Here is a 24,029-nt window from a genome sequence, read left to right on the forward strand (position 1 = left end):
CTCGTTTCCAGTTTGTCTTTTTACTTTGATTTGAAAACAAAAGGAAAAAACAGTTTTCATACACTGACATAGAAAACAGCCGTAAACATCAAACTCTGAATCATCAATCAGTGCTGACGCTCAATGCCTCCAAGCAGAGAGTCGCCGTGGACCACCAGAACTACACACACTGAACCAGGACCATCACAGAACTGGGCCTATGAACTACTGGGTGATGAGGGTGGTTGGGAGCTGCTCCTCAGTGTTCCGGGCTGAAGGTTAGAAGCCCGATTGGTCCTGGTTCCGTTCTAGACGCTGCCCTGAACCGCTTCAGCCTGGGAGGTTAACAGCTGGTCGAACCTGTCCCTTCTCTGTCCATGCTTGACGTGTGGAACTGAACCCATTCTACGGCTGCAGCAGGAAACCTGGAAACCTGGCAGTTTGGCAAAATGTTCACAATGAACAGACACAGTCACAGCCTTCACATGACCACTCTACATCACACATCTACTCACAAGATCTGCACTAAATACAAATAGAAGTCAAGCCTGAAACATGTTCAGGCTCATCTGCAGCAGGTAACTGATCCACCCAGAGCTTCCATGGGAGGTGGAGGCCTGGTGAAAAGTCACGGCTCAATCCAACCATCATGTTTGCTGTTATTTTGATCTGATTGTCAAAAGTTTAAAGAGAGAGGACCAAAAACCAACGTATATCTGAGCGTCACTGGAGTTCTATGACCCCAGACTGGGAGGCAGGCTGCAGTGAGCCTCACACACAGCTCTCGCCCCTGACTCTGTGGGTTCCGTCCCCCTCCGGTCCAGGTAGGGACACCTCCTTCTTCTGACTACAGAGCCCCGCCCCGTTTCGTGGCCTGCCAATGTCGCCTAGGGGCATCTGGGTGGAGCTGTAGGCCAGAGGGGGGATGGTGTTGACCAGGATGAGCTGCAGAGGCTTCTTCTCCGGCCAGTAGCGGCAGCGAACGTAGCGCAGGAACGCCGCCCGGTACGTCTTATTAAACAGTGTGTAGACCAGAGGGTTGACGGCGGACGACAGGTACCCCACCCACACAAACACGTTCAGCAGGCCTCCCATGAGGCTGGGGTCACACACCGCCGGGTCACAGACAACCACCAGCACGTTGGTGATGAAGAACGGACACCACATGACCACAAAGAGCAAGAAGACCACGCCCAGCACCTTGGATGCCTTCTGCTCGTTGCTAATGGACTGCATGGTGCGGCGCCCAAACAGCGAGCCTCCCACCCCACCGCTGCTCCCTCGACCCCCGGCCTCGCGGCTGATTGAGCGTCTGAACAGTTTCTCAGAGGACAGCGAGGTTTGTGGTAAAAAGCTCAAGGTGAACGTCGTGCTCCATTTGGGCCGCGGGACAAGCTGGTCCAAGCAGAGGGTGGCTTCGTTCTGCAGCGCGTTGATGGTCAGGAAGTAGGTGACAATCATGATGGTGAGGGGCACGAAGAAGGCAACGAAGGAGCCGACCAGCACAAAGCTGTTGTCTGTCAGCAGGCAGCTGCCGTCTTTGAAGACCTTAGAGTGGTCCCTGAGCCCCAGCACAGGGATGGGCATGGAGATGCCTGTAGAGAGACAAACGTGTTCAGATGAGTGCCTAGAAGATGCTAGTTAGCTGCTAGCTGCTGCTGGTTCTGCTGAGCTGCAGCATGTTCACAGACGATCTTACTGAGACGTTCGCTTAAAGTATATTAGCAGTCACCGATGCTGAGCCTCCTGTGAATGGGTTTCTCCTGGCTGTTGTCAGGAGGGTGTATCTTCTGGGGATACAGACTGACTGGACCAGCAGCCACATTTAGGTCTGTCTGGTTCTGGTTCTTTTTCATCCTGGATCAGCTCTGACTGCATTTCTGTCTAAGCCAGAACTCACTACAATGCAGTCTTTGTCTTTTGTGCCACTTCTATCAGAATTTCTCTACAAGTAAAGGCCAGGACTGAGAGGCAGAGGTCTCCCTGGAGGTGAATTCAGTATGCTGCATGTGAGACTGCGAAGCTGTCTTCAACCATCCCTTCTGCTGGGCTTCCTCTGCAGTCACACAGTGGAACACATTCAATAAAGTTGTGGATGTGAGTTAGATACGTTGGTAATACGCTCCGTATCACCCGGCCTGGCCAGGAGCAGATAAGCTGAGCAATCTTCCTTGTGTCATGTTCTCATAACGAGCAGGAGGGAAGAGAGATGAGGATGAAGAGGAGGAGGATGAGGATGTGCAGGGACACAGCGAGGGTGGACAGACGTCAGGAGCCAGAGGCTCATTAAGTCTGGAGGCTCTGACAGTGACTCAGCCTGCAGAACCAGGATTCACCAGCTCAAAGAGCCACGACCCCAGCGGCCCGTATTCAACACAGCGACTGGACTGGACTTTACTGGAAAAGCAGGAAGCCAGCAGACGCTGCTGAGTGAGGGCTGTGACCTGAGATACCAAACTAGATTAGATTCAGGTGAATGCAGTTTATTTTTATAGCAGCAAACGTCACCCTAGGGCGCTTCACAGGTTCTAGGACCTGACAGAACTAAACACACAGTTTTGTGATTAAACCTAACCGGTGGGATGGTGCAGTGGATGCAGGATACCCTCAAAGAGGAGGTTCCGTAGAGCCAGAAGCCTCTCTGTGATGATGTTCACGTGTGTTTGTTGATCTGACTAAGCCTCACATTTGTCTTTCCAGTGGAATCCATCATAATTAGCTTTAAACCTGCCTGTCAAACTTGAGATCACAAGAGAGAGAGAGAGACAAGGACTCTGGCCACAACTTCAGGACAAAGCTGAAATGAAACGAGCCAGAAACGAAGCTGTGACTTCCTTCAATTCTTTGCAGCTGTGAATTCTGTGACGCTTCCTTAGGCCGGTTAGTCGGTGGAGGTTCTCAGTCATACGGGTGGATTAGGCCAGTTAGGTTTGTGCACATTGAGGTGAAAGAAGGGGAGACGGAGCATTTGGAAGGCTTAGAGGAGCAGCAGCAGCTGTTTAAGCCCAAATGATGGGTCTGAGGTTCAGATTGATCAAGGTTCATTAAATAAATGTCAGATTCATTTCACACTTGTATCCTGGATAATTTCACCTGATAAACAGGAATCAGATGAGCTAACAGGAAGCATGCAGTGAAGTGGATGGTTTCTGATAGAACGCATGGGAATGAAGCGACTCCAGAGAGTGAAACTCTAAATCAAACTGTTATTTGGCTCTCGGCTCACAAGATGTCCTTACCTTTCGTGCTCTGAACGTGCTGTGCAAACCACGCCAGCTGCTGGATTAGCTTTGAGCTACAGGTTTTACCTGCACTGTCTGAACGTGCTGAACCTCAGACAGACTTGATGACATTAACCTGTCCCACAGCTGGTTTTCAGTCGTCATGAAATATTTAAGAGCTGAAAGTTAAGACAACATGTGCTGCAGCACTTTATCCAGTGCAGCCTCATTAGCAGCGACCGTCACAGCCTGACAGCTGTGAATGGCTTAAAATACAAGCTGCTAAATATTTGATGAGGGCTCCGGTTTCAGCAGGTGTGTGTTCCTTCACTTTTAAAGCAGCTTGTTTCTTCTGGGTTTGACCAGAAGAAAGCCGGCACCTTAAGAGCAGAGGTCGGAGTTTTAGAAGCCTTTTTTATAAATGACTGTTTATGGTCCCCGGGGTGGTTTGAATGCATCACAACTGCACTAAATTTGAAGGCACAAAGACATGCTTAACATCAAATTAAACAGTAGAGTCCGGGCTACAGTGCTTTATAAATGTCCTTTGCGTGCATCAAATAATAATCTCAGTAAGAAACAAGAATGTAAGACAATAACCAACAGCATCAGGCCCTGCCAGGGTTAGCCCACACAAAGCTTCTGTGGCACTACCACTATGATACTTTATCCGAACCTAATACAAACTTATAACCTGCAGCTGAAATGAAATGAAAGCTAAGGATCTGAGCAATAATGATATGTGTTAAAATATCCTAGCTATCAGATGTGGTGAGGTATGAGCCAAAAACAACAAATGCTAAGCTAGTCGCTAGCTAAGTAAACAAAATAAACATTCAAGTATTGCCATATAAAAACCACTTTACTGGTGAACCAATGCCCTTATTTGTTATTCCTACATTCTGGGAGGTTAACCAATCACTGTGAATTTCTAGCCCTCCCAAAGTGATGTATTGGTTCGCCACCTGGTCACGTTTTTTATTGCACCTAGGACATGAAACGTGCGGGTGACTCACTGGCTTGGAGTCCTGTCAGTCCTGACTTCTAATGAGTAAAATGACACATCATCGACCACAGTCAGTTGTGTTGAGCAGAGAAATAAATTAACTGTCTGCAATTGTCTGTGTTTGTTTGTGTTTGTCTGCATCTGCGTCTGCATTTGTCTACGTTTGTCTACGTTTGTCTGCGTTTGTCTGCGTTTGTCTACGTTTGTCTGCGTTTGTCTGCGCCTGTCTGCGTTTGTCTGCGTTTGTCTGCGTTTGTCTGCGTTATTCTGCATTATTTTGAGTTTGTCTGCGCCTGTCTGCATTTGTCTGCATTTGTCTGCGTTTGTCTGCGTTTGTCTGGGTCTGCGTTTTAAAAGTTATTATCCTGTATTTGTACCGGGTTCTAAGTAAAGCACCTTCCTGGACAACTGGGTCAGAACCTCCTTGTCTACTGGCAGTGGGGGATGAACACTCGCTTACTGGCTGATGGGAGGCTGACTCTTGTGTCGCAGTGTCTTTGTGTTTGCTCAGTAAGGTTTAGTAAAACGTCAGGTCCTTTTCTTCATTTGTGATTCTGTTCTGTCCGATTCATTCCTGTTAACGTCTGTGTGACGACTGTGAGGGACAGTTCAGACGCTCATATAAACATGTATGTTGTGTGTCTTAGATGATAGACTGTCAGTCAGAGTCTTTTGTGGTTACCATGGTAACAGTCACAGCCATTTGACGTTATTATTTGACGTATGGGAGGTACGTTAGGGACCACAGTCTCTCTGAGGGACTTGCTTCGTATGTCGTCTGTGCTTTCAATTCTCTACCAGCTGTTATAACATCTCATGTGAACCAGGATTGGTTTGGATGCTGGCGATGTTCCGTCTCAGCTGTGTTGCTCTAATCTCTCTCTGCTCATTGTGGTCCATTGACCGGAGCAGCTGGACACCAGCCAGTGATCAGGACCTGATTGTTCCATGGAATCAGACAGGCTCACAAACGTTATCTCTTGTGTTCAAAACAGGAAAAGCATTTGCTCCTGCTTCGGTGAGACTTCATAGCTTTGTCCTCTCGGGTAAAAAGCCACACTTCACTTAAACCTTCAGCTAAATAACTGCCGTCCAAGGCAACGATGCTGCACTTAAAGGAGCAATTTGGCGTCAGGCAGAAAGCACTGTTCACAACATGTGAAGGAGCTGCATAGAAAAGTGAAGCTGAACCTGAGACACTTCCCTGCTTGTCTGACTGTGTGTGAGCTTCTGGCCCTTACCCACTGAGATCGTCCACACCGCCATGATCTTGAGGCGAGCCTTGGTGTGGGAGTTGAAGCGACTGTGGTGGATGGGGTTTCGAATGGCGATGTATCGATCCAGAGAGATGGCGCAGAGGTGCATGATGGAGGCTGTGGAGAACAGGACATCCAGGTAGATCCAGATGGGACAGAGGTCAGAGGGCAGGGGCCACACGTAATCTGCAAGAGACAGACAGGAGGATGGGGGGCGGCGGGTGTGCTGCATATCATCATACAAACATTTGTGTTTCTCCCTGATTGCAGGCCGTTTGTTGTGTTGTAATAATTGACATTATCCATGTCTGATTTCACAGTGACCACGCTGCAATAAGTGGAATGAGTCACAGAAAGCTTTTCAAGCCGCTCGCATGCACATCTGCCAACATCTGGATCACAGCAGCAGCAGCAGCTGTTTCTAACAGCATACACAATCTAAAGCGCCTTGAACACAACTGTGTCGTGATGTTGATGAGACTGGAGGTGGTTCTGCTTCAGCACACGTCGTCAGCGCTTTGCTCCCAGTGTGTCTGCAATGCTAAATTTACACCAACCTGATTTGAATGACGACGCAGGGCATGTATTCATAATGTATGTATGTATGTGGACTTAGGGAAGTATTCTGGTACCGACATGTATGAAGTCATGATGTATTCAGTAAGCAGAACCAGGTAAAAGGAAGGAACCCTGACATCTCAGTCTAAAGGTCTGATCCACACACAATATATTAATCTAAGGACTGATCCGATTTTCTGTAAAGCCCAGATCAGAGGCACCTCCTCCACTGGGAACAGACTCAGTTCAGGATGGGCTCTACCTCTCAACCGATAGGTGATGCTTTCACTGTTTGGGGATGACTCATGGTGTCACCATGGTCACCGCCACACTCCTGTTCTTTACTTCCAATTTCCCCACAAATGTTACTCTCTTTGCTTTTCATTTCATCAAGCTGCTCCGATGCCATTGCTCTCGCCCTCGCTTCAGTCTGTCGTAAGGTCGAGCCTCCGGTTGTAGGTCGAGCTTCGGGTTGAAGGTCGAGCCTCGGGTTGAAGGTCGAGCCTCGGGTTGAAGGTCGAGCCTCGGGTTGAAGGTCGAGCCTTTGGTTGAAGGTCGAGCCTCCGGTTGAAGGTCGAGCCTCCGGTTGTAGGTCGAGCTTCGGGTTGAAGGTCGAGCCTCGGGTTGAAGGTCGAGCCTCGGGTTGAAGGTCGAGCCTTTGGTCTAAGGTCGAGCCTCCGGTTGAAGGTCGAGCCTCCGGTTGTAGGTCGAGCCTCGGGTTGAAGGTCGAGCCTCGGGTTGAAGGTCGAGCCTCGGGTTGAAGGTCGAGCCTCGGGTTGAAGGTCGAGCCTTTGGTTGAAGGTCGAGCCTCGGGTTGAAGGTCGAGCCTCCGGTTGTAGGTCGAGCCTCGGGTTGAAGGTCGAGCCTCGGGTTGAAGGTCGAGCCTCGGGTTGAAGGTCGAGCCTTTGGTTGAAGGTCAAGCCTCCGGTTGAAGGTCGAGCCTCCGGTTGAAGGTCGAGCCTCCGGTTGAAGGTCGAGCCTCCGGTTGTAGGTCCAGCCTCCGTTGAAGGTCCAGCCTCTGGTTGAAGGTCGAGCCTCGGGTTGAAGGTCGAGCCTCTGGTGGAAAGCTGAGCCTCTGGTTGAAGGTCGAGCCTCGAGTTGAAGGCTGAGCCTCTGGTGGAAGGCTGAGCCTCTGGTTGAAGGTCGAGCCTCGGGTTGAAGGCTGAGCCTCTGGTGGAAGGCTGAGCCTCTGGTGGAAGGCTGAGGTGGAGCCAAGGCTCCGGTCAAAGGCAGAGGCTCCGGTTGCGCCTCCTGCAGCTAAAAAATAATTGTTAGACTGGAAAATGAGCCTCCACACCGAGATGGACTGATGGAGGAAGGAGGAGTGAAAGGTCCACTCCCGCCTTTATCCCACTTTATCCAACCAATGATAACGAGGTTGAATGAGGTTTGTTTCTGCTTGCGGATGATAGAAACAGCCACAGCAGCCCCAGGAGGTGACAGTAATTGTTGTCGGCGTTTGTGGGGATAAATTAAGTGGATGGTGTTAGTTTGAAGCGAATGAAGAGCAAAGAGTCTCTCTGTAGCTTCACGTCTAACTGGCAGACTCATGTCAAAGAAGGAGGAAGGAACACAAGCGATTAAACTTTAAAATGTGAGATGTGAGAGGAACGGGCGAGAGAGAAGGGGGGGGGGGGGTCAATGTCTCCCTCCACCTCAACTTAAAACCCCTCTAATGAGAAGGTGAAGATTCTGGATGTTGGTGCCAAACCTAACAAAGTGGATCATGTGGTTCTGATGTGGAGCCGACTGATGACCCTAACCCTAAACCTCTGACATCCAGGAGCAGGATGGAGCTGAGTGGAGGAGACAACGCTGCTGCTAATGTCAAGCCTCCACTGGGCTCAGCCTTAAAGAGCGGTGCTGCATCTGAAGCCTCCAGTCTCAGCGAAGCCGAGTGTGAGGACAGAGTTCACTGGCTGCTCCGTGGTGTTAATGCCACAGCTCTGATGACTGTAATCAGACACCACCACGAGATCCGCGAGCGCCTCTGATTAATGACTCCACCCACGCGGTCCAGCAGGAAGCAAACCTTCCACCTTCATTAATTAGTGGAAACAGCACGGCCACCACTCCACCCTAAACTCAGCCTGCAGCCGCTGTGGCGTCAGCTGTTCCGACTGGCTGGTGGAGACCAAACACGAGACAACGGAGGATGCCTCACCGCTTGGATCAGCTCAGTAAACAGGTTTCACACAAACTGTGGTGACGCTGATCTTGTTTAACATCTGTCTCATCTGGGTGCTTTTGTTTGTTCTGGCAGCGTCTTCTTCTCCTGTCAGCGCATTACGACGTCCCCCAAGTCTCCGTCTCATCTAATAACATCAGTTTGAAAGGAAATGAGATGATTTCAAGTCATTTAAGGCAAAGCTGCTGCTGCAGGTGTCTGGACACAGACACAGCGCAGACGTGGATATTTTTAGCTCGGTCGTGCTCAACATTCAGCCAGAATCATTTACGTGCAAATGAACTGAGGGAAGGCGTCGACTGTTGCACCACAACAGGAAGTCGTGAGGAGGAAACGTGTTTAGCACAGTGTCAACGACGGCAGACGAGGGTAGAAAGAAATTGACCAGACAAGTGAGGGAAGCGCAGGAAGATGCTGGTTCTGGAAATAGAGTCAATCTGCGTTGAGTCTTGTTTACTGTTTAAAAATACTGTTGTACTTTCCTTCTAAATGAAGCAAGAGAGAAATTAGCATGAAACAGAAATTCTGTCTTACTGCAGAGAATCTGCTGATACTGATACTGAATGGAGAAGCGAGCGAACAGTCGCTCTCCTCCATTTCCTCCTTCGGCATCGCCCATGGTAACGCTGCTCGCCGGGTGGCCGCCGCTGGACCGTGAGTCACAACAGTGATTCATGCTGGTGCAGCTGAAGGACACGCGTCAGAACCATGGACAGCTCCTCCAACGACCTCCAGCCATCGCTCCCTTTAATCTCTGTCGCTGTCACATTTACTCTTAAGAAACACTTGATGAGACTTTCAAGTGAAGTTTCAAAAATGCTTTTCTCAAGGATGTGACATTTGAGTCTGTCAGCGCGATCTCAACACGGTCAGATGGACTCAAGGATGAACTCAGCGTCTGTTCCCCTCACACAAACATCCAGCTCACAGAAGAGCTGTGAGCGCTGCTGTTACTGCCGAGCTGACGGAGAAACGCTGAGCTGCAGACTTTACTGCTGAGGAGCTCTGATCTGAAAACCGTTCACTCAAGGAAACTGTGGCAGGATCCATTCGATTCACAGTGCAAACAGCTGCAGGAGGAGCAGGAGGAACCTGAGCCCAGGAGTGGAGGTTCTGTTTCTGCCCCAGGGTCCTGGTCCAGATACACACATGCAGAGTTTTTTTAGTGGGAGGCATCAGGGAGACAGAAGCTTCTTATTTTGACACCTAATTTAAAATTTAAGTAGTGTTTTGACACAAATGTAAATGAATGTAAATCCGCTTTAGCTTCGGATCTACACGCTGTAATGAGGCGCCGTGCTCCTGTTGGCTCGGTGGCATCAGCTGGTTCTGAACGTGGGACCAGCAGCATCCAATCGTCTCGGTGTTTCTCACTGTTGCTCTGTCAGTTCTATGGAGCATCATGGATTATGTGGGCATCAGACGTGGAGCCAAGACGCAGACGACATGAAAGCAGGAGATGGAAAAGTGGCTAACAACGTGACCGGTACCGATCCACCAGATAGTGGATCCACCGGGTTCATCTTCAACACGGGCCTGGATCGCACCAGGACCAGGGCCAGAGATTCTGTTCATGTGAAGGCCTTTAAAGGAGGCGCAGGAAGAAAAGGCTGTTTACTGTGTTTTTGTGTGTGTGTGTGTGTGTGTGTGTGTGTGTGTGTGTGTGTGTGTGTGTGTGCGCGCGCGTGTGTGTGTAGGTTTTGAGTGCTGTATAGTTGCTGCTTTAAAGCCTCTTTAACAGTTTCTTTGTCTCTGGTGGAGGCTCTTCACTGTAACAACGCTTCTATCAGCCCACATGTGAATGGGCGCCTCTACAGAACCGCCGACGGACGCTTCACACCGCGGTAATTAGCTTATTAATGAGACCAACATGAGGGACAGAGAACGAGGAGACGAAAAGCCCACAACGACCACCAGCGGTGGTGCTTCCAGAACCACAACCTGAGTTTTCTGCTCTGGTTCTGGTTCTGGAGTCTGAGGAGCGGGACCATCTGACAGCATAGGCAGCTCAGAACCTGAGCAGCACTGGGCTGACTGGGCTTTACCAGAACCAAATGTTTGAGACGCTGGAGTCTCATCTTCAGTCCGAGCAGCATTTTAAAGCAAAATGAGCAAAAGCATCATTAATCGGCACAGAAATGCTGGAAACAAAGACGTTGTCAGAGTCAGAACTGAGCTGGTGGTTCTGTTTGGGTCGGCGTGGCGCTGGAGCTCAGAATGATTCAGTCTTCATTAAAGGCAGAAATGGAACAGTTTGGGCTCATTATTCTACACACTGACTGCGTAAACACAAACCGGGTCCTGTGTTTGGCTTCGTATCAGCCCTTCGTTTGATTGGGACTCAAAGGAAGCACTTTTAGAGATGTGGATCAAGGAGTGAATCATGGAGGAGACACAGCCTAATCCTTTAAGGAACACAGCTGCTGCCGAGGAGGCAGAGCTCCAGACACCGAGCCCCGCTGCCTTAAGGCAGACCCCAGATCAGCACATGCAATGAACCACATCACCCCCTCTTTACACCAAAGAGCTGCGTTTCAAAGTAGCTCAGTCACACGCAGGCGTGAGCACGCGGCCGCCGTGTCTGCGGGACACGCGTTCACGCCACATTTCCCAGGATGCTTCAGCCAAACACACACTCAGCAGGCAGAGCTGAGGCTGGAGGCGGAGCCGGGTCTGATCCGATCCCAGCAGAACCCCACGTCCTGATGGGAGTGTGTGTTTATGTTTGGCTAAAGACTTCTTTTGTCTTTTCATTAAAGCGGAGTAATGAGCGTCAGAGGCCGTTCTCTTCTGACTAATTTACTGAGCTTGTTCTCATGCAAATGAATTTGCTTCTTAGGCTGAAAGCTTCTTATGTGAGCAGCGACTCGTGACATTTACACAGAGTAAAGGTGTGTGTGTGTGTGTGTGTGTGCGCGTGTTTGTGCATGTGCATGTGTGTGTGTGTGTGTGTGTGTATATATACGTGCGTGCATGTGTGTGTGTGTGTGTGCGTGCGTGTGTGTGTGCGTGTGTGTATATGCGTGCGTGCGTGCGTTTGTGTGTGTGTGTGTGTGTGTATATATATGTGCGTGCGTGCATGTGTGTGTGCGTGTGTGTATATGCGTGCGTGCGTTTGTGTGCGTGTGTGATACGTGCGTGTGTGTGTGTGTGTATACGTGCAGGCGTGCGGGCGTGCGTGCGTGTGTGTATGTGTGTGTGTGCGTGTGTGTGTGTGTGTGTGTGTATATATATGTGCGTGCGTGCATGTGTGTGTGCGTGTGTGTATATGCGTGCGTGCATTTGTGTGCGTGTGTGTGATACGTGCGTGTGTGTGTGTGTGTATACGTGCAGGCGTGCGGGCGTGTGCGTGCGTGCGTGTATGTGTGTGTGTGCGTGTGTGTGTGTGTGTGTGTGTGTGTATATATATGTGCGTGCGTGCATGTGTGTGTGCGTGTGTGTATATGCGTGCGTGCGTTTGTGTGTGTGCATGTGTGTGTGTGTGTGTATATATGTGCGTGCGTGCATGTGTGTGTGCGTGTGTGTATATGCGTGCGTGCGTTTGTGTGCGTGTGTGTGATACGTGCGTGTGTGTGTGTATACGTGCAGGCGTGCGGGCGTGCGGGCGTGCGTGCGTGTATGTGTGTGTGTGTGTGTGTGTGTGTGTATATATATATATGTGCGTGTGTGCGTTTGTGTGCGTGTGTGTGATACGTGCAGGCGTGCGGGCGTGCGTGTATGTGTGTGTGTGCGTGTGTGTGTGTGTGTGTGTGTATATATATGTGCGTGCGTGCATGTGTGTGTGCGTGTGTGTATATGTGTGCATGCGTTTGTGTGCGTGTGTGTGATACGTGCGTGTGTGTGTGTGTGTATACGTGCAGGCGTGCGTGTGCGTGCGTGTATGTGTGTGTGTGTGTGTGTGTGTGTGTGTATATATATGTGCGTGCGTGCGTTTGTGTGCGTGTGTGTGATACGTGCAGGCGTGCGGGCGTGCGTGCGTGCGTGCGTGCGTGTATGTGTGTGTGTGTGTGTGTGTGTGTGTGTGTGTGTGTGTACACGTGCGTGCGTCGAGGAAGCTTCCTGAGCATTAATCAGCTGAAGCAGGTTCTGGAGGCCGATGGGCAGGAGGTTCTGACCCGCGTGCGGCTGTGATGGCCGTTAGCGACCACTGCTCCACTTCTATCGTCGCCAGCAGCTTTTCAGCTGATTCAACATACGAAGTCAGCAGAACCGAGCCCAAGCGGAGGTGGGTCAGAGCCGACTGTCAGCCAGAAGATCTGTGTTTCTCTCACCCCGCTACACATCGACCCTAAGTCTGAGGCGCGTCTTCGCCTGCGGCACCGTGACTCGTACCAGGAGGCGCAGCCTTTCATCCTTGTGCCTGGAAAAGAGTCAGCAACGCACCAAATGTCAGCTTCACAGTGTCACCCATCGCTTACCGTAGAGAATGGTCACCATGGAAACCGGCATCACCAAGATGCCTAGCAGCATGTCAGCCACTGCCAGCGACATCAAGAAGTAGTTGGTGGCGTTTTGCAGCTTCTTCTCCAGGGACACGGCCAGGATCACCAGGAGGTTTCCCGTCACCGTGACGGCGATGACGGCCAGAATCAGCAGCGCCGCCCAGTTCTTCCCCACGTCTTGGACCGGACACTGGGCTCCATAAACCCCACCGGACCAGTTCCCCGGCGGCTCATCGAGGCCGTTCCGACAGCCCGGAGCCTCGGGTCCGCGTGGAGGCTCGGCTCTGAGCTCCGACAGGTTCATGGTGGGGTCGAACAGAACCCGGGTCACTGACGACTGTCACATATCTGAGGAACAGCTGCTCGAATGTCTGTCCAGCGCTGGAGAGGAAGACGAGGAAGACGAGGAAGACGAGGTTCCCGCGTCTAAGCCTGGAGTCTTCTGATGATAGAATCCGTTTGAAGCTGCGGCTCACGCAGGTTTCTCATGCTTGAAGTCTGGACTCATGGTAAAAACACCAATCGGAATCTTACATGGAAGGAACTTGAGGACACGGAGAGGAGAATAGGTCTCAGACCTGAGTGGAGTTTGGTTTGTTGATCCTGAGCGACAGGACGGAACCTCCGCGTCCCGCCTCATGTGAGTGTCGGCCGCCGACAGAGAGGGATGAGGAGCACGATGACAGGTGACGAGCTGCTCGCTAACTTTACCCCTCGCTCGCCCGCCGCCCGCTCTCTCTCTCTCTCTCGCTCGCTCACGGACTCCTGACTCGCAGACAGCGTTCCTCTTGGTTCTTCAAGCTGGATGCTGATCCTTGACTCCCTGCTCCTGCTGCTGGCCTGTGCCTGTGCCTGTGCCTGTGCCTGGGCTGCTCCCCCGCCTCCCCCGCCTCCCCCGCCTCCGTCGCTCCTCAGCGTGGAGCACACCAGCGCTGTGGGTTCAGTTGACTTGTGACCAGGAGCTCTTCCTCCATCGTGCTGCGTCTCTCTCTGCCGCTCCGGCACTGGGATCTCCGCTGCTCCCCTCCCTCTCTCTCCCTCTCTCTCCCTCGCTCTCCCTCGCTCTGCACTGGCTCGCTCTCTTTCTCTCTCTCTCTCTCTCTCTCTCTCTCGCCCTCGCCCATTGTGCCTTTTCTCCCCTCTTATTCAATCGGTCCTGTTTGCCCTCGTTCTCTCTCCCTCCCGTTACTTTTCTATTCAAATGTTGAATGCACACATTTGAGGAGAACATCCAGTGAAGAGCAGGAGCTGGTTGTCTGGGTTTGGATCGGGGCGATGGCTCGGCTCCAGGTGTGAGGCTTGGGCTCCACGGGTTTGTAGAAGCCTGTCTTCAGACAGAACCATGCGCTTGGCTTCACTGAGCAGCACCAGGTGGACGAGAGACGAGGGTTTGACTCCAGTCCCATTCTGCGTCTCGCTGTGTTGTTTTCTTTAGAAGCATCTGTGAAAACTCGTCATCGACACATAATGAGTCACAAGACGTTTCCTCATTAACGCACGTCACATGTTTGTCTTTACTGATCCAGACAAATGACTTTGCTTCATTCAACCGAGCATTAGAAACAAGCACGCCAACATTTAAGGTGATGCACAGATGGAACCGTTCATGTCCAGCTAAGTAAAACACACTGCGCAGTAAATGAAACATTAATGAGGATTGTCAGACTTTGTGTCAGGATCAAAGATTCACCGTAGGATGATGAACAGCTGCTGCCTGAGCTCAGGTGACTGTTAAACCTCCCAGATGTGGGCTCAGCTGATCAAAGGTTTGATTCTCTCTCTCTCTGTTATTGTTGTCTTCTCACTTCTGTTCGCTTTGATCTGATGCCAGAGATCTACGGCCGTCACCTACTGGGAACCAGTTTACTGATGAGCTGGCAGCCTATTTAAGGATCAGGATCCGCTCTGAGGTCGTGACCTCTGGTGGAGCATCCAGACACCTGTCGATGGAGCACAGGATCTGGTTCCTGTTCCGCTGAGGGACTTGAGCCCTGGCTCCTCCTGTCTCCCCTCAGTCAGAGGGTAATTACTCCCTGAGTGTCTCTCACACTCTCCATCATTGACTCCGTCTCGCTCCAGTTTCCTGTTTGTTCCCTGCACGTCTCTGTTTTACAGCAGCAGCAGGAATTAAACTGTCACAGCTCATGGAGGGCTCAGTCTGCTCCCAGCGCCTTCAGCTGATCCGCGTCAGGAAAAGGCCAGGTCCAGTCCCAGCTCCATCATGTTCATGGAGCGGTGTTTGCATCACACAACAACAGTAAGACAAAGATAATCAGAGAATAAATGGAGACATAAATATTCATCATTCATCACTGAAGTCTGCCTTCGATGGTTCTGATTCTCTGCGGCTCCTCCAGAACCTTCTGGTGGCGCCTGACAAGGAGCTGTCATGTCAACATAAAGTAGAGCAGCACGTGGAGGAAAAGTGGTCTGAGGGCCTGATGTCCCTGAACGCAGCACCAGATGGACCGAGCTGAACGTGTCTGGTCCCCTCGGTGCCGTTTAAGTGGACCAGGTCCTGGTGTCCCCCTGGTTCTGCTGCTTTACTGCTCGTGCTCTGGCTTCATTAATCTTCATTAATAGCGCGTCTCCTCCGTTACGACCTGTTTGTCTGACGCTCGGGGAAATTGCTTTTCGCCACATAAATGTTGTCGCATTTTACGACAAGTCGCGTCTCCTGCGTTGTCTCGCTGTGGATGTTCCGTGTGCGACTGCTGATATTCTCATTATGTGACTGCGTGTTTGTGTTTTTAATAGAAGCCGTTTATTGCTGGATGATTCACAAACTGTTTTGACTGAATGTCCTTCACTCTGCTGCCTCAAATGTCAGCCAATTAGAGCTGTCAGTCAGCGGCGCGACCCGGTTACTGAGCACGAGCCCGACGGGAGGAGAGCTCCGGCCCGGTCCGCGGTCCTGGGCGGGTACCGCTCTGCTGGTTGCTGTTCCTGGGGCGGTTACACAGAGGCAATGGAGCATCTGCAGCCCGTTTCTTTCTGCTTCCGTCCGTGGAATCCGGCGTGGTTCATAGTTACCTTTGTTTCCAGGTGGTTTCATTGGCTGGAATCTTGAAGTTGTGTCTGTGTGAGTGTGTTTAAATCACAGCCAACGGCCTGAAATGACCTCAAAATGAAAATCCAAGGCTCTGAAGCTGGAGCTGAGTTGAGGCTGACTGACACGGAGGACAGAGCAAAACCTTTATTTGCAAACTAGTGCTGACGAATAATCCTTAAAAAAGTCAACAAGTAGATTTAACTCGAGGCAAATGACAGATTTGAGCTTTTACTGTGTGACTTGTCAGCCTGTTAACTGCTGCTGCTACAGAACCCAGACCCAGTGCGTGGAAGCCAGAGCCTCAGGCACCGGACAAAGCTCCAGAGGTGGTGCGACGCCCACTTCCTCCTCCTTCAACCTCAGCGGTGGAGCAGAGACAGCGGAGCTGCAGCTGGAACTGGCCGTTGGTGAGGGCCGTCGCAGACCTGCAGAGCCTGAGGGGCCGGTGGGCGCCCGCTCTGGAGAGTCCCTGGACAAACGTTGCATAATGGATTAGTTCAGACTCCATCTGTTGTCCCACACACGCAACGGCACAGTTTGGCTCCACAAACAAAAGATGCCGTGATAAGAAGCTTTGTATCAAGGCTCAGTCTAAATGTAATAAAGCATCTGGGCCTTAATGTGTGCAGAAGCTGGAGCCCACTTGGATCCAGGAAACGGACTCATGGTGATGAGTCAGATCTGCAGCGCACGGGGACGGAGACAGCGAGGGGTCAAAGGTCACTGAAGACAGTCACTATATGTCCTCGTGTTGCCTAAAGATGAACCTCTTCCATAAATGCTGCTTTTGTCCATGACATCAGCTTCACCTCTTCACTGCGCTGATGGGAACCAGAGCAGCTCCTCAGATGTGAAGCAGCGCTCCATGTCCTTCTGTGGGAGTGAGTATCTGAGTGCTGAGTCCCTCATCTCTGCCGAGCGCTGGAGCCTGCAGACGCGTGCGTCACTGCCGTCGGCTGAGGAAGAGCTCTGTTCCACCTGTAGCTCACAGGGTTCCCCTAAAGGGGGCGGAGCCAGCTCCTCACCTGGACCTTTGCTCCAGTCTGGTCATGTGTTCACTGATGTGACAGCTGCATGAAGCTCGTGGGTCCCTTCTCTGTTTCCAGCATCCGCTCCCTCCTGCGCCTGCGGTTCTGATGTTCCTGAAGGCTGAGCACAGCACAGCAGGTTTGTTAACACCACGGCCCATTACCCTCCGCAGGGGAACTCAGCCACCGCTGTGTTACTGGATGTTCACAGGCATCGCTGAGCTTTGGACAGAACCCGCCTCCTATTGGACCCCGACAGCCCATTCATTCCCTTCTGCTGCAGCTATGGCTACAACATCTGCTGAGGAAGGCAGATCGGACCAGAACCAGGACGTTCGTCCACGTCTCAGGAGGAACATCAGTATCCTGCTTTTAAACATCCCTGTTTTCTGTGTCGCTGTGTGTTTTCATCAGAACCAGAAACGGTTCTGATGGATCTGTGAATAGTTTGTGCAGCCATCAGCTTCTTCCTGCTGCTGGAAACGTGATGTTGACAGAGCTGGAAGCAAAGCTACGAGCGACAGGTTCTCTTCAGTCTTTGGAGACGAGACACGTCCTTCACACACAAAATGTTCTTCTTACTTTGACCCAGGCTTTTCCCAGTTCTCGTATATTTACAGTCAACGTGTCCTTTGGCTGATTTCCTAGTCCACGGCCTTCAGCAGCTCTGCAGCTGAATCCAAATCCACCATCTGGAGCCATTTTGTTCTTCCTCCAGTTAGAAATGAGCTGAACGCAGATGGGTCAGGGGAAAAGGTCTGAGAAGGTCAGAGCTGGGGGAGACGGCACACGGTCCGTTCTGACTGGACTGTCCCACCAGTTCCGGTTCCAGCTGGAAGGAGCCCGAGGGCTGGTCACAGCAGCAGCAGGTCACGGCTCAGGGACAGGACCCCTCACTGCTGCTCTGAAAGGAAATGAAGCTGTAACCATGAATGTGTGGGAGCAGCTTGGTGAACGTGTGCTTCTGTTGGTTCTGCTCCGGCTCCGGCTCCAGGTCCGGCTCCAGGTCTGGCTCCAGGTCTGGCTCCAGGTCCGGCTCCAGGTCCGGCTCCGGCTCCAGGTCTGGCTCCAGGTCTGGCTCCAGGTCCGGCTCCGGCTCCGGCTCCAGGTCCGGCTCCGGCTCCAGCTCCATCTCCATCTCCATCTCCAGCTCCAGCTCCAGCTTCGGCTCCGGCTTCAGCTTCGCCGAGGCAGCGTCCTCAAACCCAGTGTTACTTCACACGGCGCTGGAAGTCAAAGCGTGGAACGCGTCTTGTGGCTGCAGACGCCAGTTTAGCAGAGAAAAGCTGCAGCCGCATGTCGTGAGTGAAGACTTGTGTCTCAGCTCGTCCTTCCTGGGGTTAATGGATTCAGTGGAGATGCAGCCTCCTCCAGCTGCTGGAGCATGAACCTGCATTCATTATCGCTAATATCCATCACACTAAGACCACTCCGTAAAAAAAACCCTTACAATTCAAATTCTAAAGCAAACAACGCTGCAGATGCTGATTTGAGGTTTGGCCTCGTGACGCGCTGCTTGTTCACCGTTCGACCTGGAGGCTTCACACGCGCCAAACGTCTCGTAAATCCTGCAGGTGTTAAACTGAGCTGAAACAAGCTGAGAACTCCACATAAAATGAGGTTTTTAGTGTGTATTAGATTTCATCAAATTACAGCAAAAATACCACATTCAGTTTATTCTTTGCAATTCTGAGATGAATGTAATCATATCAGCACCAGCATTAAGCTGTGGCGTCCTCCTCCAGCAAGCAGCCAGCAGAAGCTTGTTGTGAAGTGAATCTGCAGGCGGCAGCATCAGTGTGTGTGCGTGTGTGTGTGGATGTGACACGGTCTAATCCAGGACGACAGACAGGACACGTGTTCTGGAAACTGTGTGGGCCCCAAGAAATCATTTCCTACGGCACGACCAGGACTCGCCTAATTTCTGCTGTTTTACTCGCCTCACTCTGCGCACACACACACACACACACGCACGCACGCACGCAGGCACAAATGTGCACACGCACGCGCGCACGCACGCACGCGCACACACACACGCAGGCACAAATATGCACACACACGCACGCAGGCACAAATATGCACACACACGCACGCGCGCACGCACACACACGCAGGCACAAATATGCACACACACACACACACACACACACACACACACACACACACACACACACACACACACCACACAAATATGCACACACACACACACACACACACACACACACACACACACACACACACACACACACCCACCACCCACACACACACACACACACACACACACACACACAAACACACACACACGCAGGCACAAATATGCACACACACACACACGCACGCACGCAGGCACAAATATGCACACACACACACACACACACACAAACACACACGCACGCAGGCACAAATATGCACACACACACACACACACACACACATGCACGCAGGCATAAATATGCACACACACACACACACACACACACGCACACGCACGCACGCGCGCACGAGCACGCACACACACGCACACACACACACACACACACGCAGGCACAAATATGCACACACACACACACACACACACACACACACACACACACACACACACACACACACACACACGCACGCGCGCACGAGCACGCACACACACGCACACACGCACACGCCGGGGCCTTTTGTTCTGTAAAGTGGTTGCCAGTGGTTACCTCCAGTATGAACACAAACAGACATAGGAGGCTAATAGCTTATTGAACACCAGCTTCACAAAGCTTCCGATGAGTTCTTCCACTCCAGTCAATTTATTTGGGCCTTTGTGAACGCACACATCCTAACTCCCAGATTACAGCTTGGCGCTTCCAGGTCCTCCTGCCTGGAACACACGTTGGATCGTTGACGTGAGCTCACACCTGCATCACACCTGCATCACAGCGTCAGGCAGGTGTGAGCAGACTTCAAATGGGTGAACCTGAGCTTTGAGCCCTGATGAACGAGCACACCTGAAATAAAAGTCGTACAATACACAACCTTTCATCCTGCGCTTTCTTTGCACTAGTCCATGCGGTGTCAATAAATGAATATGTCAACATAAACAACTGTATTGTCGTGTGTATTGTCCCGGTGGCACCACCGCCATCTAGCGTCTGGACCTGCACGGTACAAGGAGGGCGGGCTCCTGACGTGACGTCACGACGTCCGCCCCTGACGCTGTTGGACTGTGACTCCTGTTCTTAGGAAGGCAGCGAAGCGCTGGTCGGAACACGCGATTCTGCAGAACCGGGCTTTTACTGAGGTCTGTCACCCTTGGTTATGTTCAACAGCGTTTTTAGCAGGCGCCACGTGCCTCAGCGTCCAGCAAACGCGCGTGAACAGCAGCTAGCAACAGTTTGACGCGCTAAGCTAACTTGCTAGTCCTCGCACGCCCCCGGCGTCGTGCACGTCCAGCCAGCCGCGTGCACGTCCAGCCCGGTGCTAAATCCCAACACTGACGTTCAGAAGATCAGAAAGTGAGTTTGCACAAGTGTAACGTTTTCGTCGCCATTTGTCCGGTTCGAGTCTTTGCGGATGTTTCACTCGGTGGATGTAGGACAGCGAGGCGACGGAACAGGGCGCACGTGGAGGTTGAGTGTCCTGCTCCCACTCCCACGTGCGTCTCTCCTGGTGGGGTGTATGTGCTTATGATGACGGTGACGCTGTTTACTGTGTCTGTGCAGATCTGAGATGTCTCTCACACAAGTGTCCTCCAACAAGTGCGCTGGTGGCTTCCAGAAGGTCTTTGAACATGACAGGTACCGACGCTCACCTGCAGCTCGAAGGCGGCGCGTGACGCGTTGCTGTCACCGCGGTCAAATGAGCCGTCGCTATTTTCGAGGTGCGCGATTCGTGCGATAGTTACGGTAACAGTGTTGCGATCACCGAGAAGATTAATGTCGTAAGCAGACGAAGCGAAGTTAATAAATTATTGAATTTACAGTGAATGTTTAAAAAATATTCACTGATGGAAAATATAAAAAGGGAATTGGCCTCTATTCTGAAACTAGGATTTGAATACAATTTCCTCCAGCTAAGGAATTAAGATTCCTTCACAGTTCTGCTTAGTACTACCTCGACTACTACCACAGCAAATATCAAATACTTTTACTGTATAGTTTTGGAATAATCCATTACTAAGTTTTCGTATAGTTAATTAAATTTACGTCAAATTTGGAGTTTTTAATAAAATAAGTTCTTCCCAATAGAGATTGGATTTCATCATAGTTCCTTCATAATTCTACTTAGTACTTTATATACTAGTAGAAATGTGAAGGAATGGTGATGTACCAATTTGAGAAACGCATTGTATTGAAGGTAAAAGTTCAGATATTGATGTCAATTCAACATACAGTGTGATAGTTTTTTTATGTATTATTCAAAGGCTATACAGTAAAAGTGCTTGATATTTGCTGTGGTAGTAGTCCATGAAGTACTAAGTAGAACTGTGAAAGAACCGTGATGTACCAATTTGAGGATCTTATTTTATTGAAAGCCAAAGTTCAGCTACTGATGTTAATTGAACTCACTGTATAATAGTTTATTGATGGATAACTCTGAAACTATACAGTAAAAGTATTTGATATTTGCTGCATTAGTAGTCCATGAAGTACTATGAAAAACCGCGAAGGAACCGTGATGTATCAATTTGAGGAACAGAGGTTATTAAAGCTGAAAGTACAGCTACAGTATTGATGCCAATTCACTGTACAGTACGATAGTTTATTTGTGTATTATTCCAAAACTATACAGTAAAAGTATTTGATATTTGCTTTGAGGAAGTCATTTTATACATTCAGATATTCAAGTATTTGATATTTGCTGTGGTAGTAGTCGGTTTAGTACTAAGCAGAACTGTGAAGGAATGGTGATGTACCAATTTGAAGAAGTCATTGTATTCAAATCCAAGTTTTAGAATAGTGGCCAATTCCCTTTTTATATTTTCCATTAGTGAATATTTTTTAAACATTCACTGTAAATTCCATAATTTATTAACTTCGCTTCGTCTGCTTACGACATCCATCCTAATATCGCCTCAGTTGCTCAGAGTGAGCGTCTCCGCTCTTCTCTGTGATCGCAACACTGTTACCGTAACTATCGCACGAATCGCGCACCTCGAATATAGCGACGGCTCATTTGACCACGGAAACGCAAGCAGCGGCTCATTCGAGCGCGGTGTTTCTGTCTGCTCCCCGCAGCACCGAGCTGAAGTGTAAAATGAAGTTTGCCGTGTTCCTGCCTCCCAAGGCTGAGACGGACAAATGCCCCGTCCTGTACTGGCTCTCAGGTGGGTCGACCCGCGGGAGCACAGACCCAGCAGAGCTCAAGACTTAACCTTTATCCGCCAGCTCACCTTCACTGTCTCTGCAGGTCTGACGTGCACGGAGCAGAACTTCATCACCAAGGCCGGCAGCCAGCTGGCAGCCGCAGAGCAAGGCATCATCCTCGTGGCTCCAGACACCAGCCCCCGTAGGACGCTGTAAAGCCGGCTGGGATCAGCTTTTCACTTCAGATCTCACCTGTGCTGACCCTCGCTGGTGCCTCTCACCCCCCTGCAGGTGGCTGTAACATTGAGGGGGAGGACGAGAGCTGGGATTTTGGCACAGGAGCAGGTTTCTACGTGGACGCCACTGAGGAGCCCTGGAAGACCAACTACCGCATGTACTCCTACGTCACAGACGAGGTGCGTTTGAGTCCTGCTTGTCTGGAAACTTGCAGCTTTGCCTTCAGCTCGTTGCCTTTCTGTTTCTCAGCTCCCCAAAGTGATCAATGCCAACTTCCCCGCTGAACCAGGAAGGATGTCCATCTGCGGCCACTCCATGGGTGGCCACGGGGCGCTCGTCTGTGCCCTAAGGAACCCAGGCAAATATAAGGTACAAGGGTCCGTGGTGGGGTTCACTATCGTTCCATTCAAACAGTTTCGTGTCCAGAATGATGTTTGCACACTAAAACCGTAGGAAGCGAAGCACAGGTGAACTAGGCAGTCGCTTAGGGCTCCACCTGCTGGAAGCCTTCAGAAAAATGAAAACAAAATGCTGGCACTGTTAGGACGAGCAGCTGATCTGAGTCTTAATGTGAGATGCTTTGAAATTGACTTTTACACTTTAATAAAGCGGAGGCTTTGAAGTGCCATTGACAGCTGTAGTCAAACATGAGAAGTGTCTGAAATCTGAAAAGCTGTTGAACATGAAACAGATGTGACGGGGGTTCTGACTTGGGACATTTTCTTCCTACGGCCCGTCTCTGGTCTCGCTCAGGCTGTGTCTGCGTTCGCCCCCATCTGTAACCCGGTGCAGTGTCCCTGGGGACAGAAAGCCTTCTCCGGGTACCTGGGCTCCGACAGGTCTACGTGGGAGGTGAGGACACACTATTCAGAGCAGAACCCCTCCTTCAGTCTGGAGTTTGAGAGAGGGTGTGTGTGTGTGTGCGCGCGCGTGTGTGTGTGTACGCACGCAGGCACTGCTGAGCTCCAGTCATTGCTAAACGCGTCTTGTCTGATCATAATCGCGTGCCTTTCAGGCGTACGACGCCACCGTGTTGGCCGGATCCTACGCCGGCCCAGAGCTGGACATCCTCATCGATCAGGGCCGCGACGACCAGTTCCTGTCGGCCAGCCAGCTGCTGCCAGACAACCTGATCGCCGTCTGCTCAGAGAAGAAGATCGCCGTTGTCTTCAGGCTGCAGCCGGTCAGTCGTGGCTTCAGGCCCTTCAATGTTAAAGCTCTCTGAGCTGCTTCAAGAGCGATTGGGTTTGAAGGCCAGATGTTTTTCTCAGCAGCGTGACTCACTCATGTAGTTTCTTTCTGCAGGGTTACGACCACAGCTACTTCTTCATCTACTCCTTCATCAACGACCACATCAAGCACCACGCCAAGTACCTGAACGCCTGAACCCGTTCACGCCGCCAGTCAGAACATCCACTGCTCCCAGTAACAGGACTTGAGCCTTAACAGCAAGTCTTGGTGGAAATGTTCCTGTGTATGGAGGCAGGTTGTCGCCACACCTTCAGAATAAAAGGCGTGATTATTATTGTCTTGTTGTTTGTGTGAATTGATTTCAAATTGTGAACTCCAGAAAGGAAAGTCCAGAATGTTCCTCTTGCAGGGACCACTTCTGTAAATACACACACCTTGATTAATCGTGGGTTTGAAAGGCTAAATCTTGAAACAACAAATTTTTTTTGGAGCATTTTAGTAAATAAGCACTGAAACAAACAGGTCAACGGCTGGATTTAAACCCACAACCTCAGTCTACAGTGAGTGACTCCAGCCTCTGATG

The 24,029-nt window shown here is 50.9% G+C and overlaps 2 protein-coding genes across 3 annotated transcripts; one reads left to right on the plus strand and one right to left on the minus strand.

Annotated features, from left to right (window-relative positions):
• On the minus strand, positions 1 to 13,664 carry LOC114847567 (5-hydroxytryptamine receptor 2A-like). The gene is made up of 3 exons (XM_029137452.3): positions 12,627 to 13,664; positions 5,448 to 5,648; positions 1 to 1,574 (listed from the first exon to the last, which is right to left on the minus strand). Exons 1-3 carry the CDS (start codon positions 12,952 to 12,954, stop codon positions 751 to 753), a joined length of 1,353 nt encoding a protein of 450 aa, XP_028993285.1. The 5' UTR covers positions 12,955 to 13,664; the 3' UTR covers positions 1 to 750.
• Positions 13,665 to 19,858: 6,194 nt separating this feature from the next.
• Positions 19,859 to 23,783, plus strand: esd (esterase D/formylglutathione hydrolase). Of its 2 annotated transcripts, none has more exons than XM_029135924.3 (9): positions 19,859 to 20,013; positions 20,435 to 20,509; positions 21,950 to 22,038; positions 22,122 to 22,220; positions 22,310 to 22,434; positions 22,505 to 22,624; positions 23,009 to 23,107; positions 23,271 to 23,438; positions 23,561 to 23,783. In XM_029135924.3, exons 2-9 carry the CDS (start codon positions 20,442 to 20,444, stop codon positions 23,639 to 23,641), a joined length of 849 nt encoding a protein of 282 aa, XP_028991757.1. In that variant the 5' UTR covers positions 19,859 to 20,013; positions 20,435 to 20,441; the 3' UTR covers positions 23,642 to 23,783. The 2 variants fall into 2 exon arrangements, with proteins under 2 accessions (XP_028991757.1, XP_028991759.1); XM_029135926.3 differs by having other exon boundaries at positions 19,936 to 20,227.
• The last annotated feature ends 246 nt before the right edge of the window (positions 23,784 to 24,029 follow it).

The sequence above is a fragment of the Betta splendens genome, chromosome 21 (genome assembly GCF_900634795.4).
Source record: "Betta splendens chromosome 21, fBetSpl5.4, whole genome shotgun sequence".
NCBI classification, from domain to species: domain Eukaryota; kingdom Metazoa; phylum Chordata; class Actinopteri; order Anabantiformes; family Osphronemidae; genus Betta; species Betta splendens.

Bases quoted from the DNA above. Each gene is read 5' to 3' on its own strand.
- esd (XM_029135924.3), top strand. From the start codon at position 20,442: ATGTCTCTCACACAAGTGTCCTCCAACAAGTGCGCTGGTGGCTTCCAG. The intron at 20,510-21,949 runs GTACCGACGCTC...TGCTCCCCGCAG, and splicing joins AAGGTCTTTGAACATGACAG to CACCGAGCTGAAGTGTAAAA. The intron at 23,439-23,560 runs GTCAGTCGTGGC...TTCTTTCTGCAG, and splicing joins TTGTCTTCAGGCTGCAGCCG to GGTTACGACCACAGCTACTT.
- LOC114847567 (XM_029137452.3), bottom strand. From the start codon at position 12,954: ATGAACCTGTCGGAGCTCAGAGCCGAGCCTCCACGCGGACCCGAGGCT. The intron at 5,649-12,626 runs GTAAGCGATGGG...TGTCTCTTGCAG, and splicing joins CATGGTGACCATTCTCTACG to ATTACGTGTGGCCCCTGCCC. The intron at 1,575-5,447 runs GTAAGGGCCAGA...GTCTCTCTACAG, and splicing joins GGTGTGGACGATCTCAGTGG to GCATCTCCATGCCCATCCCT.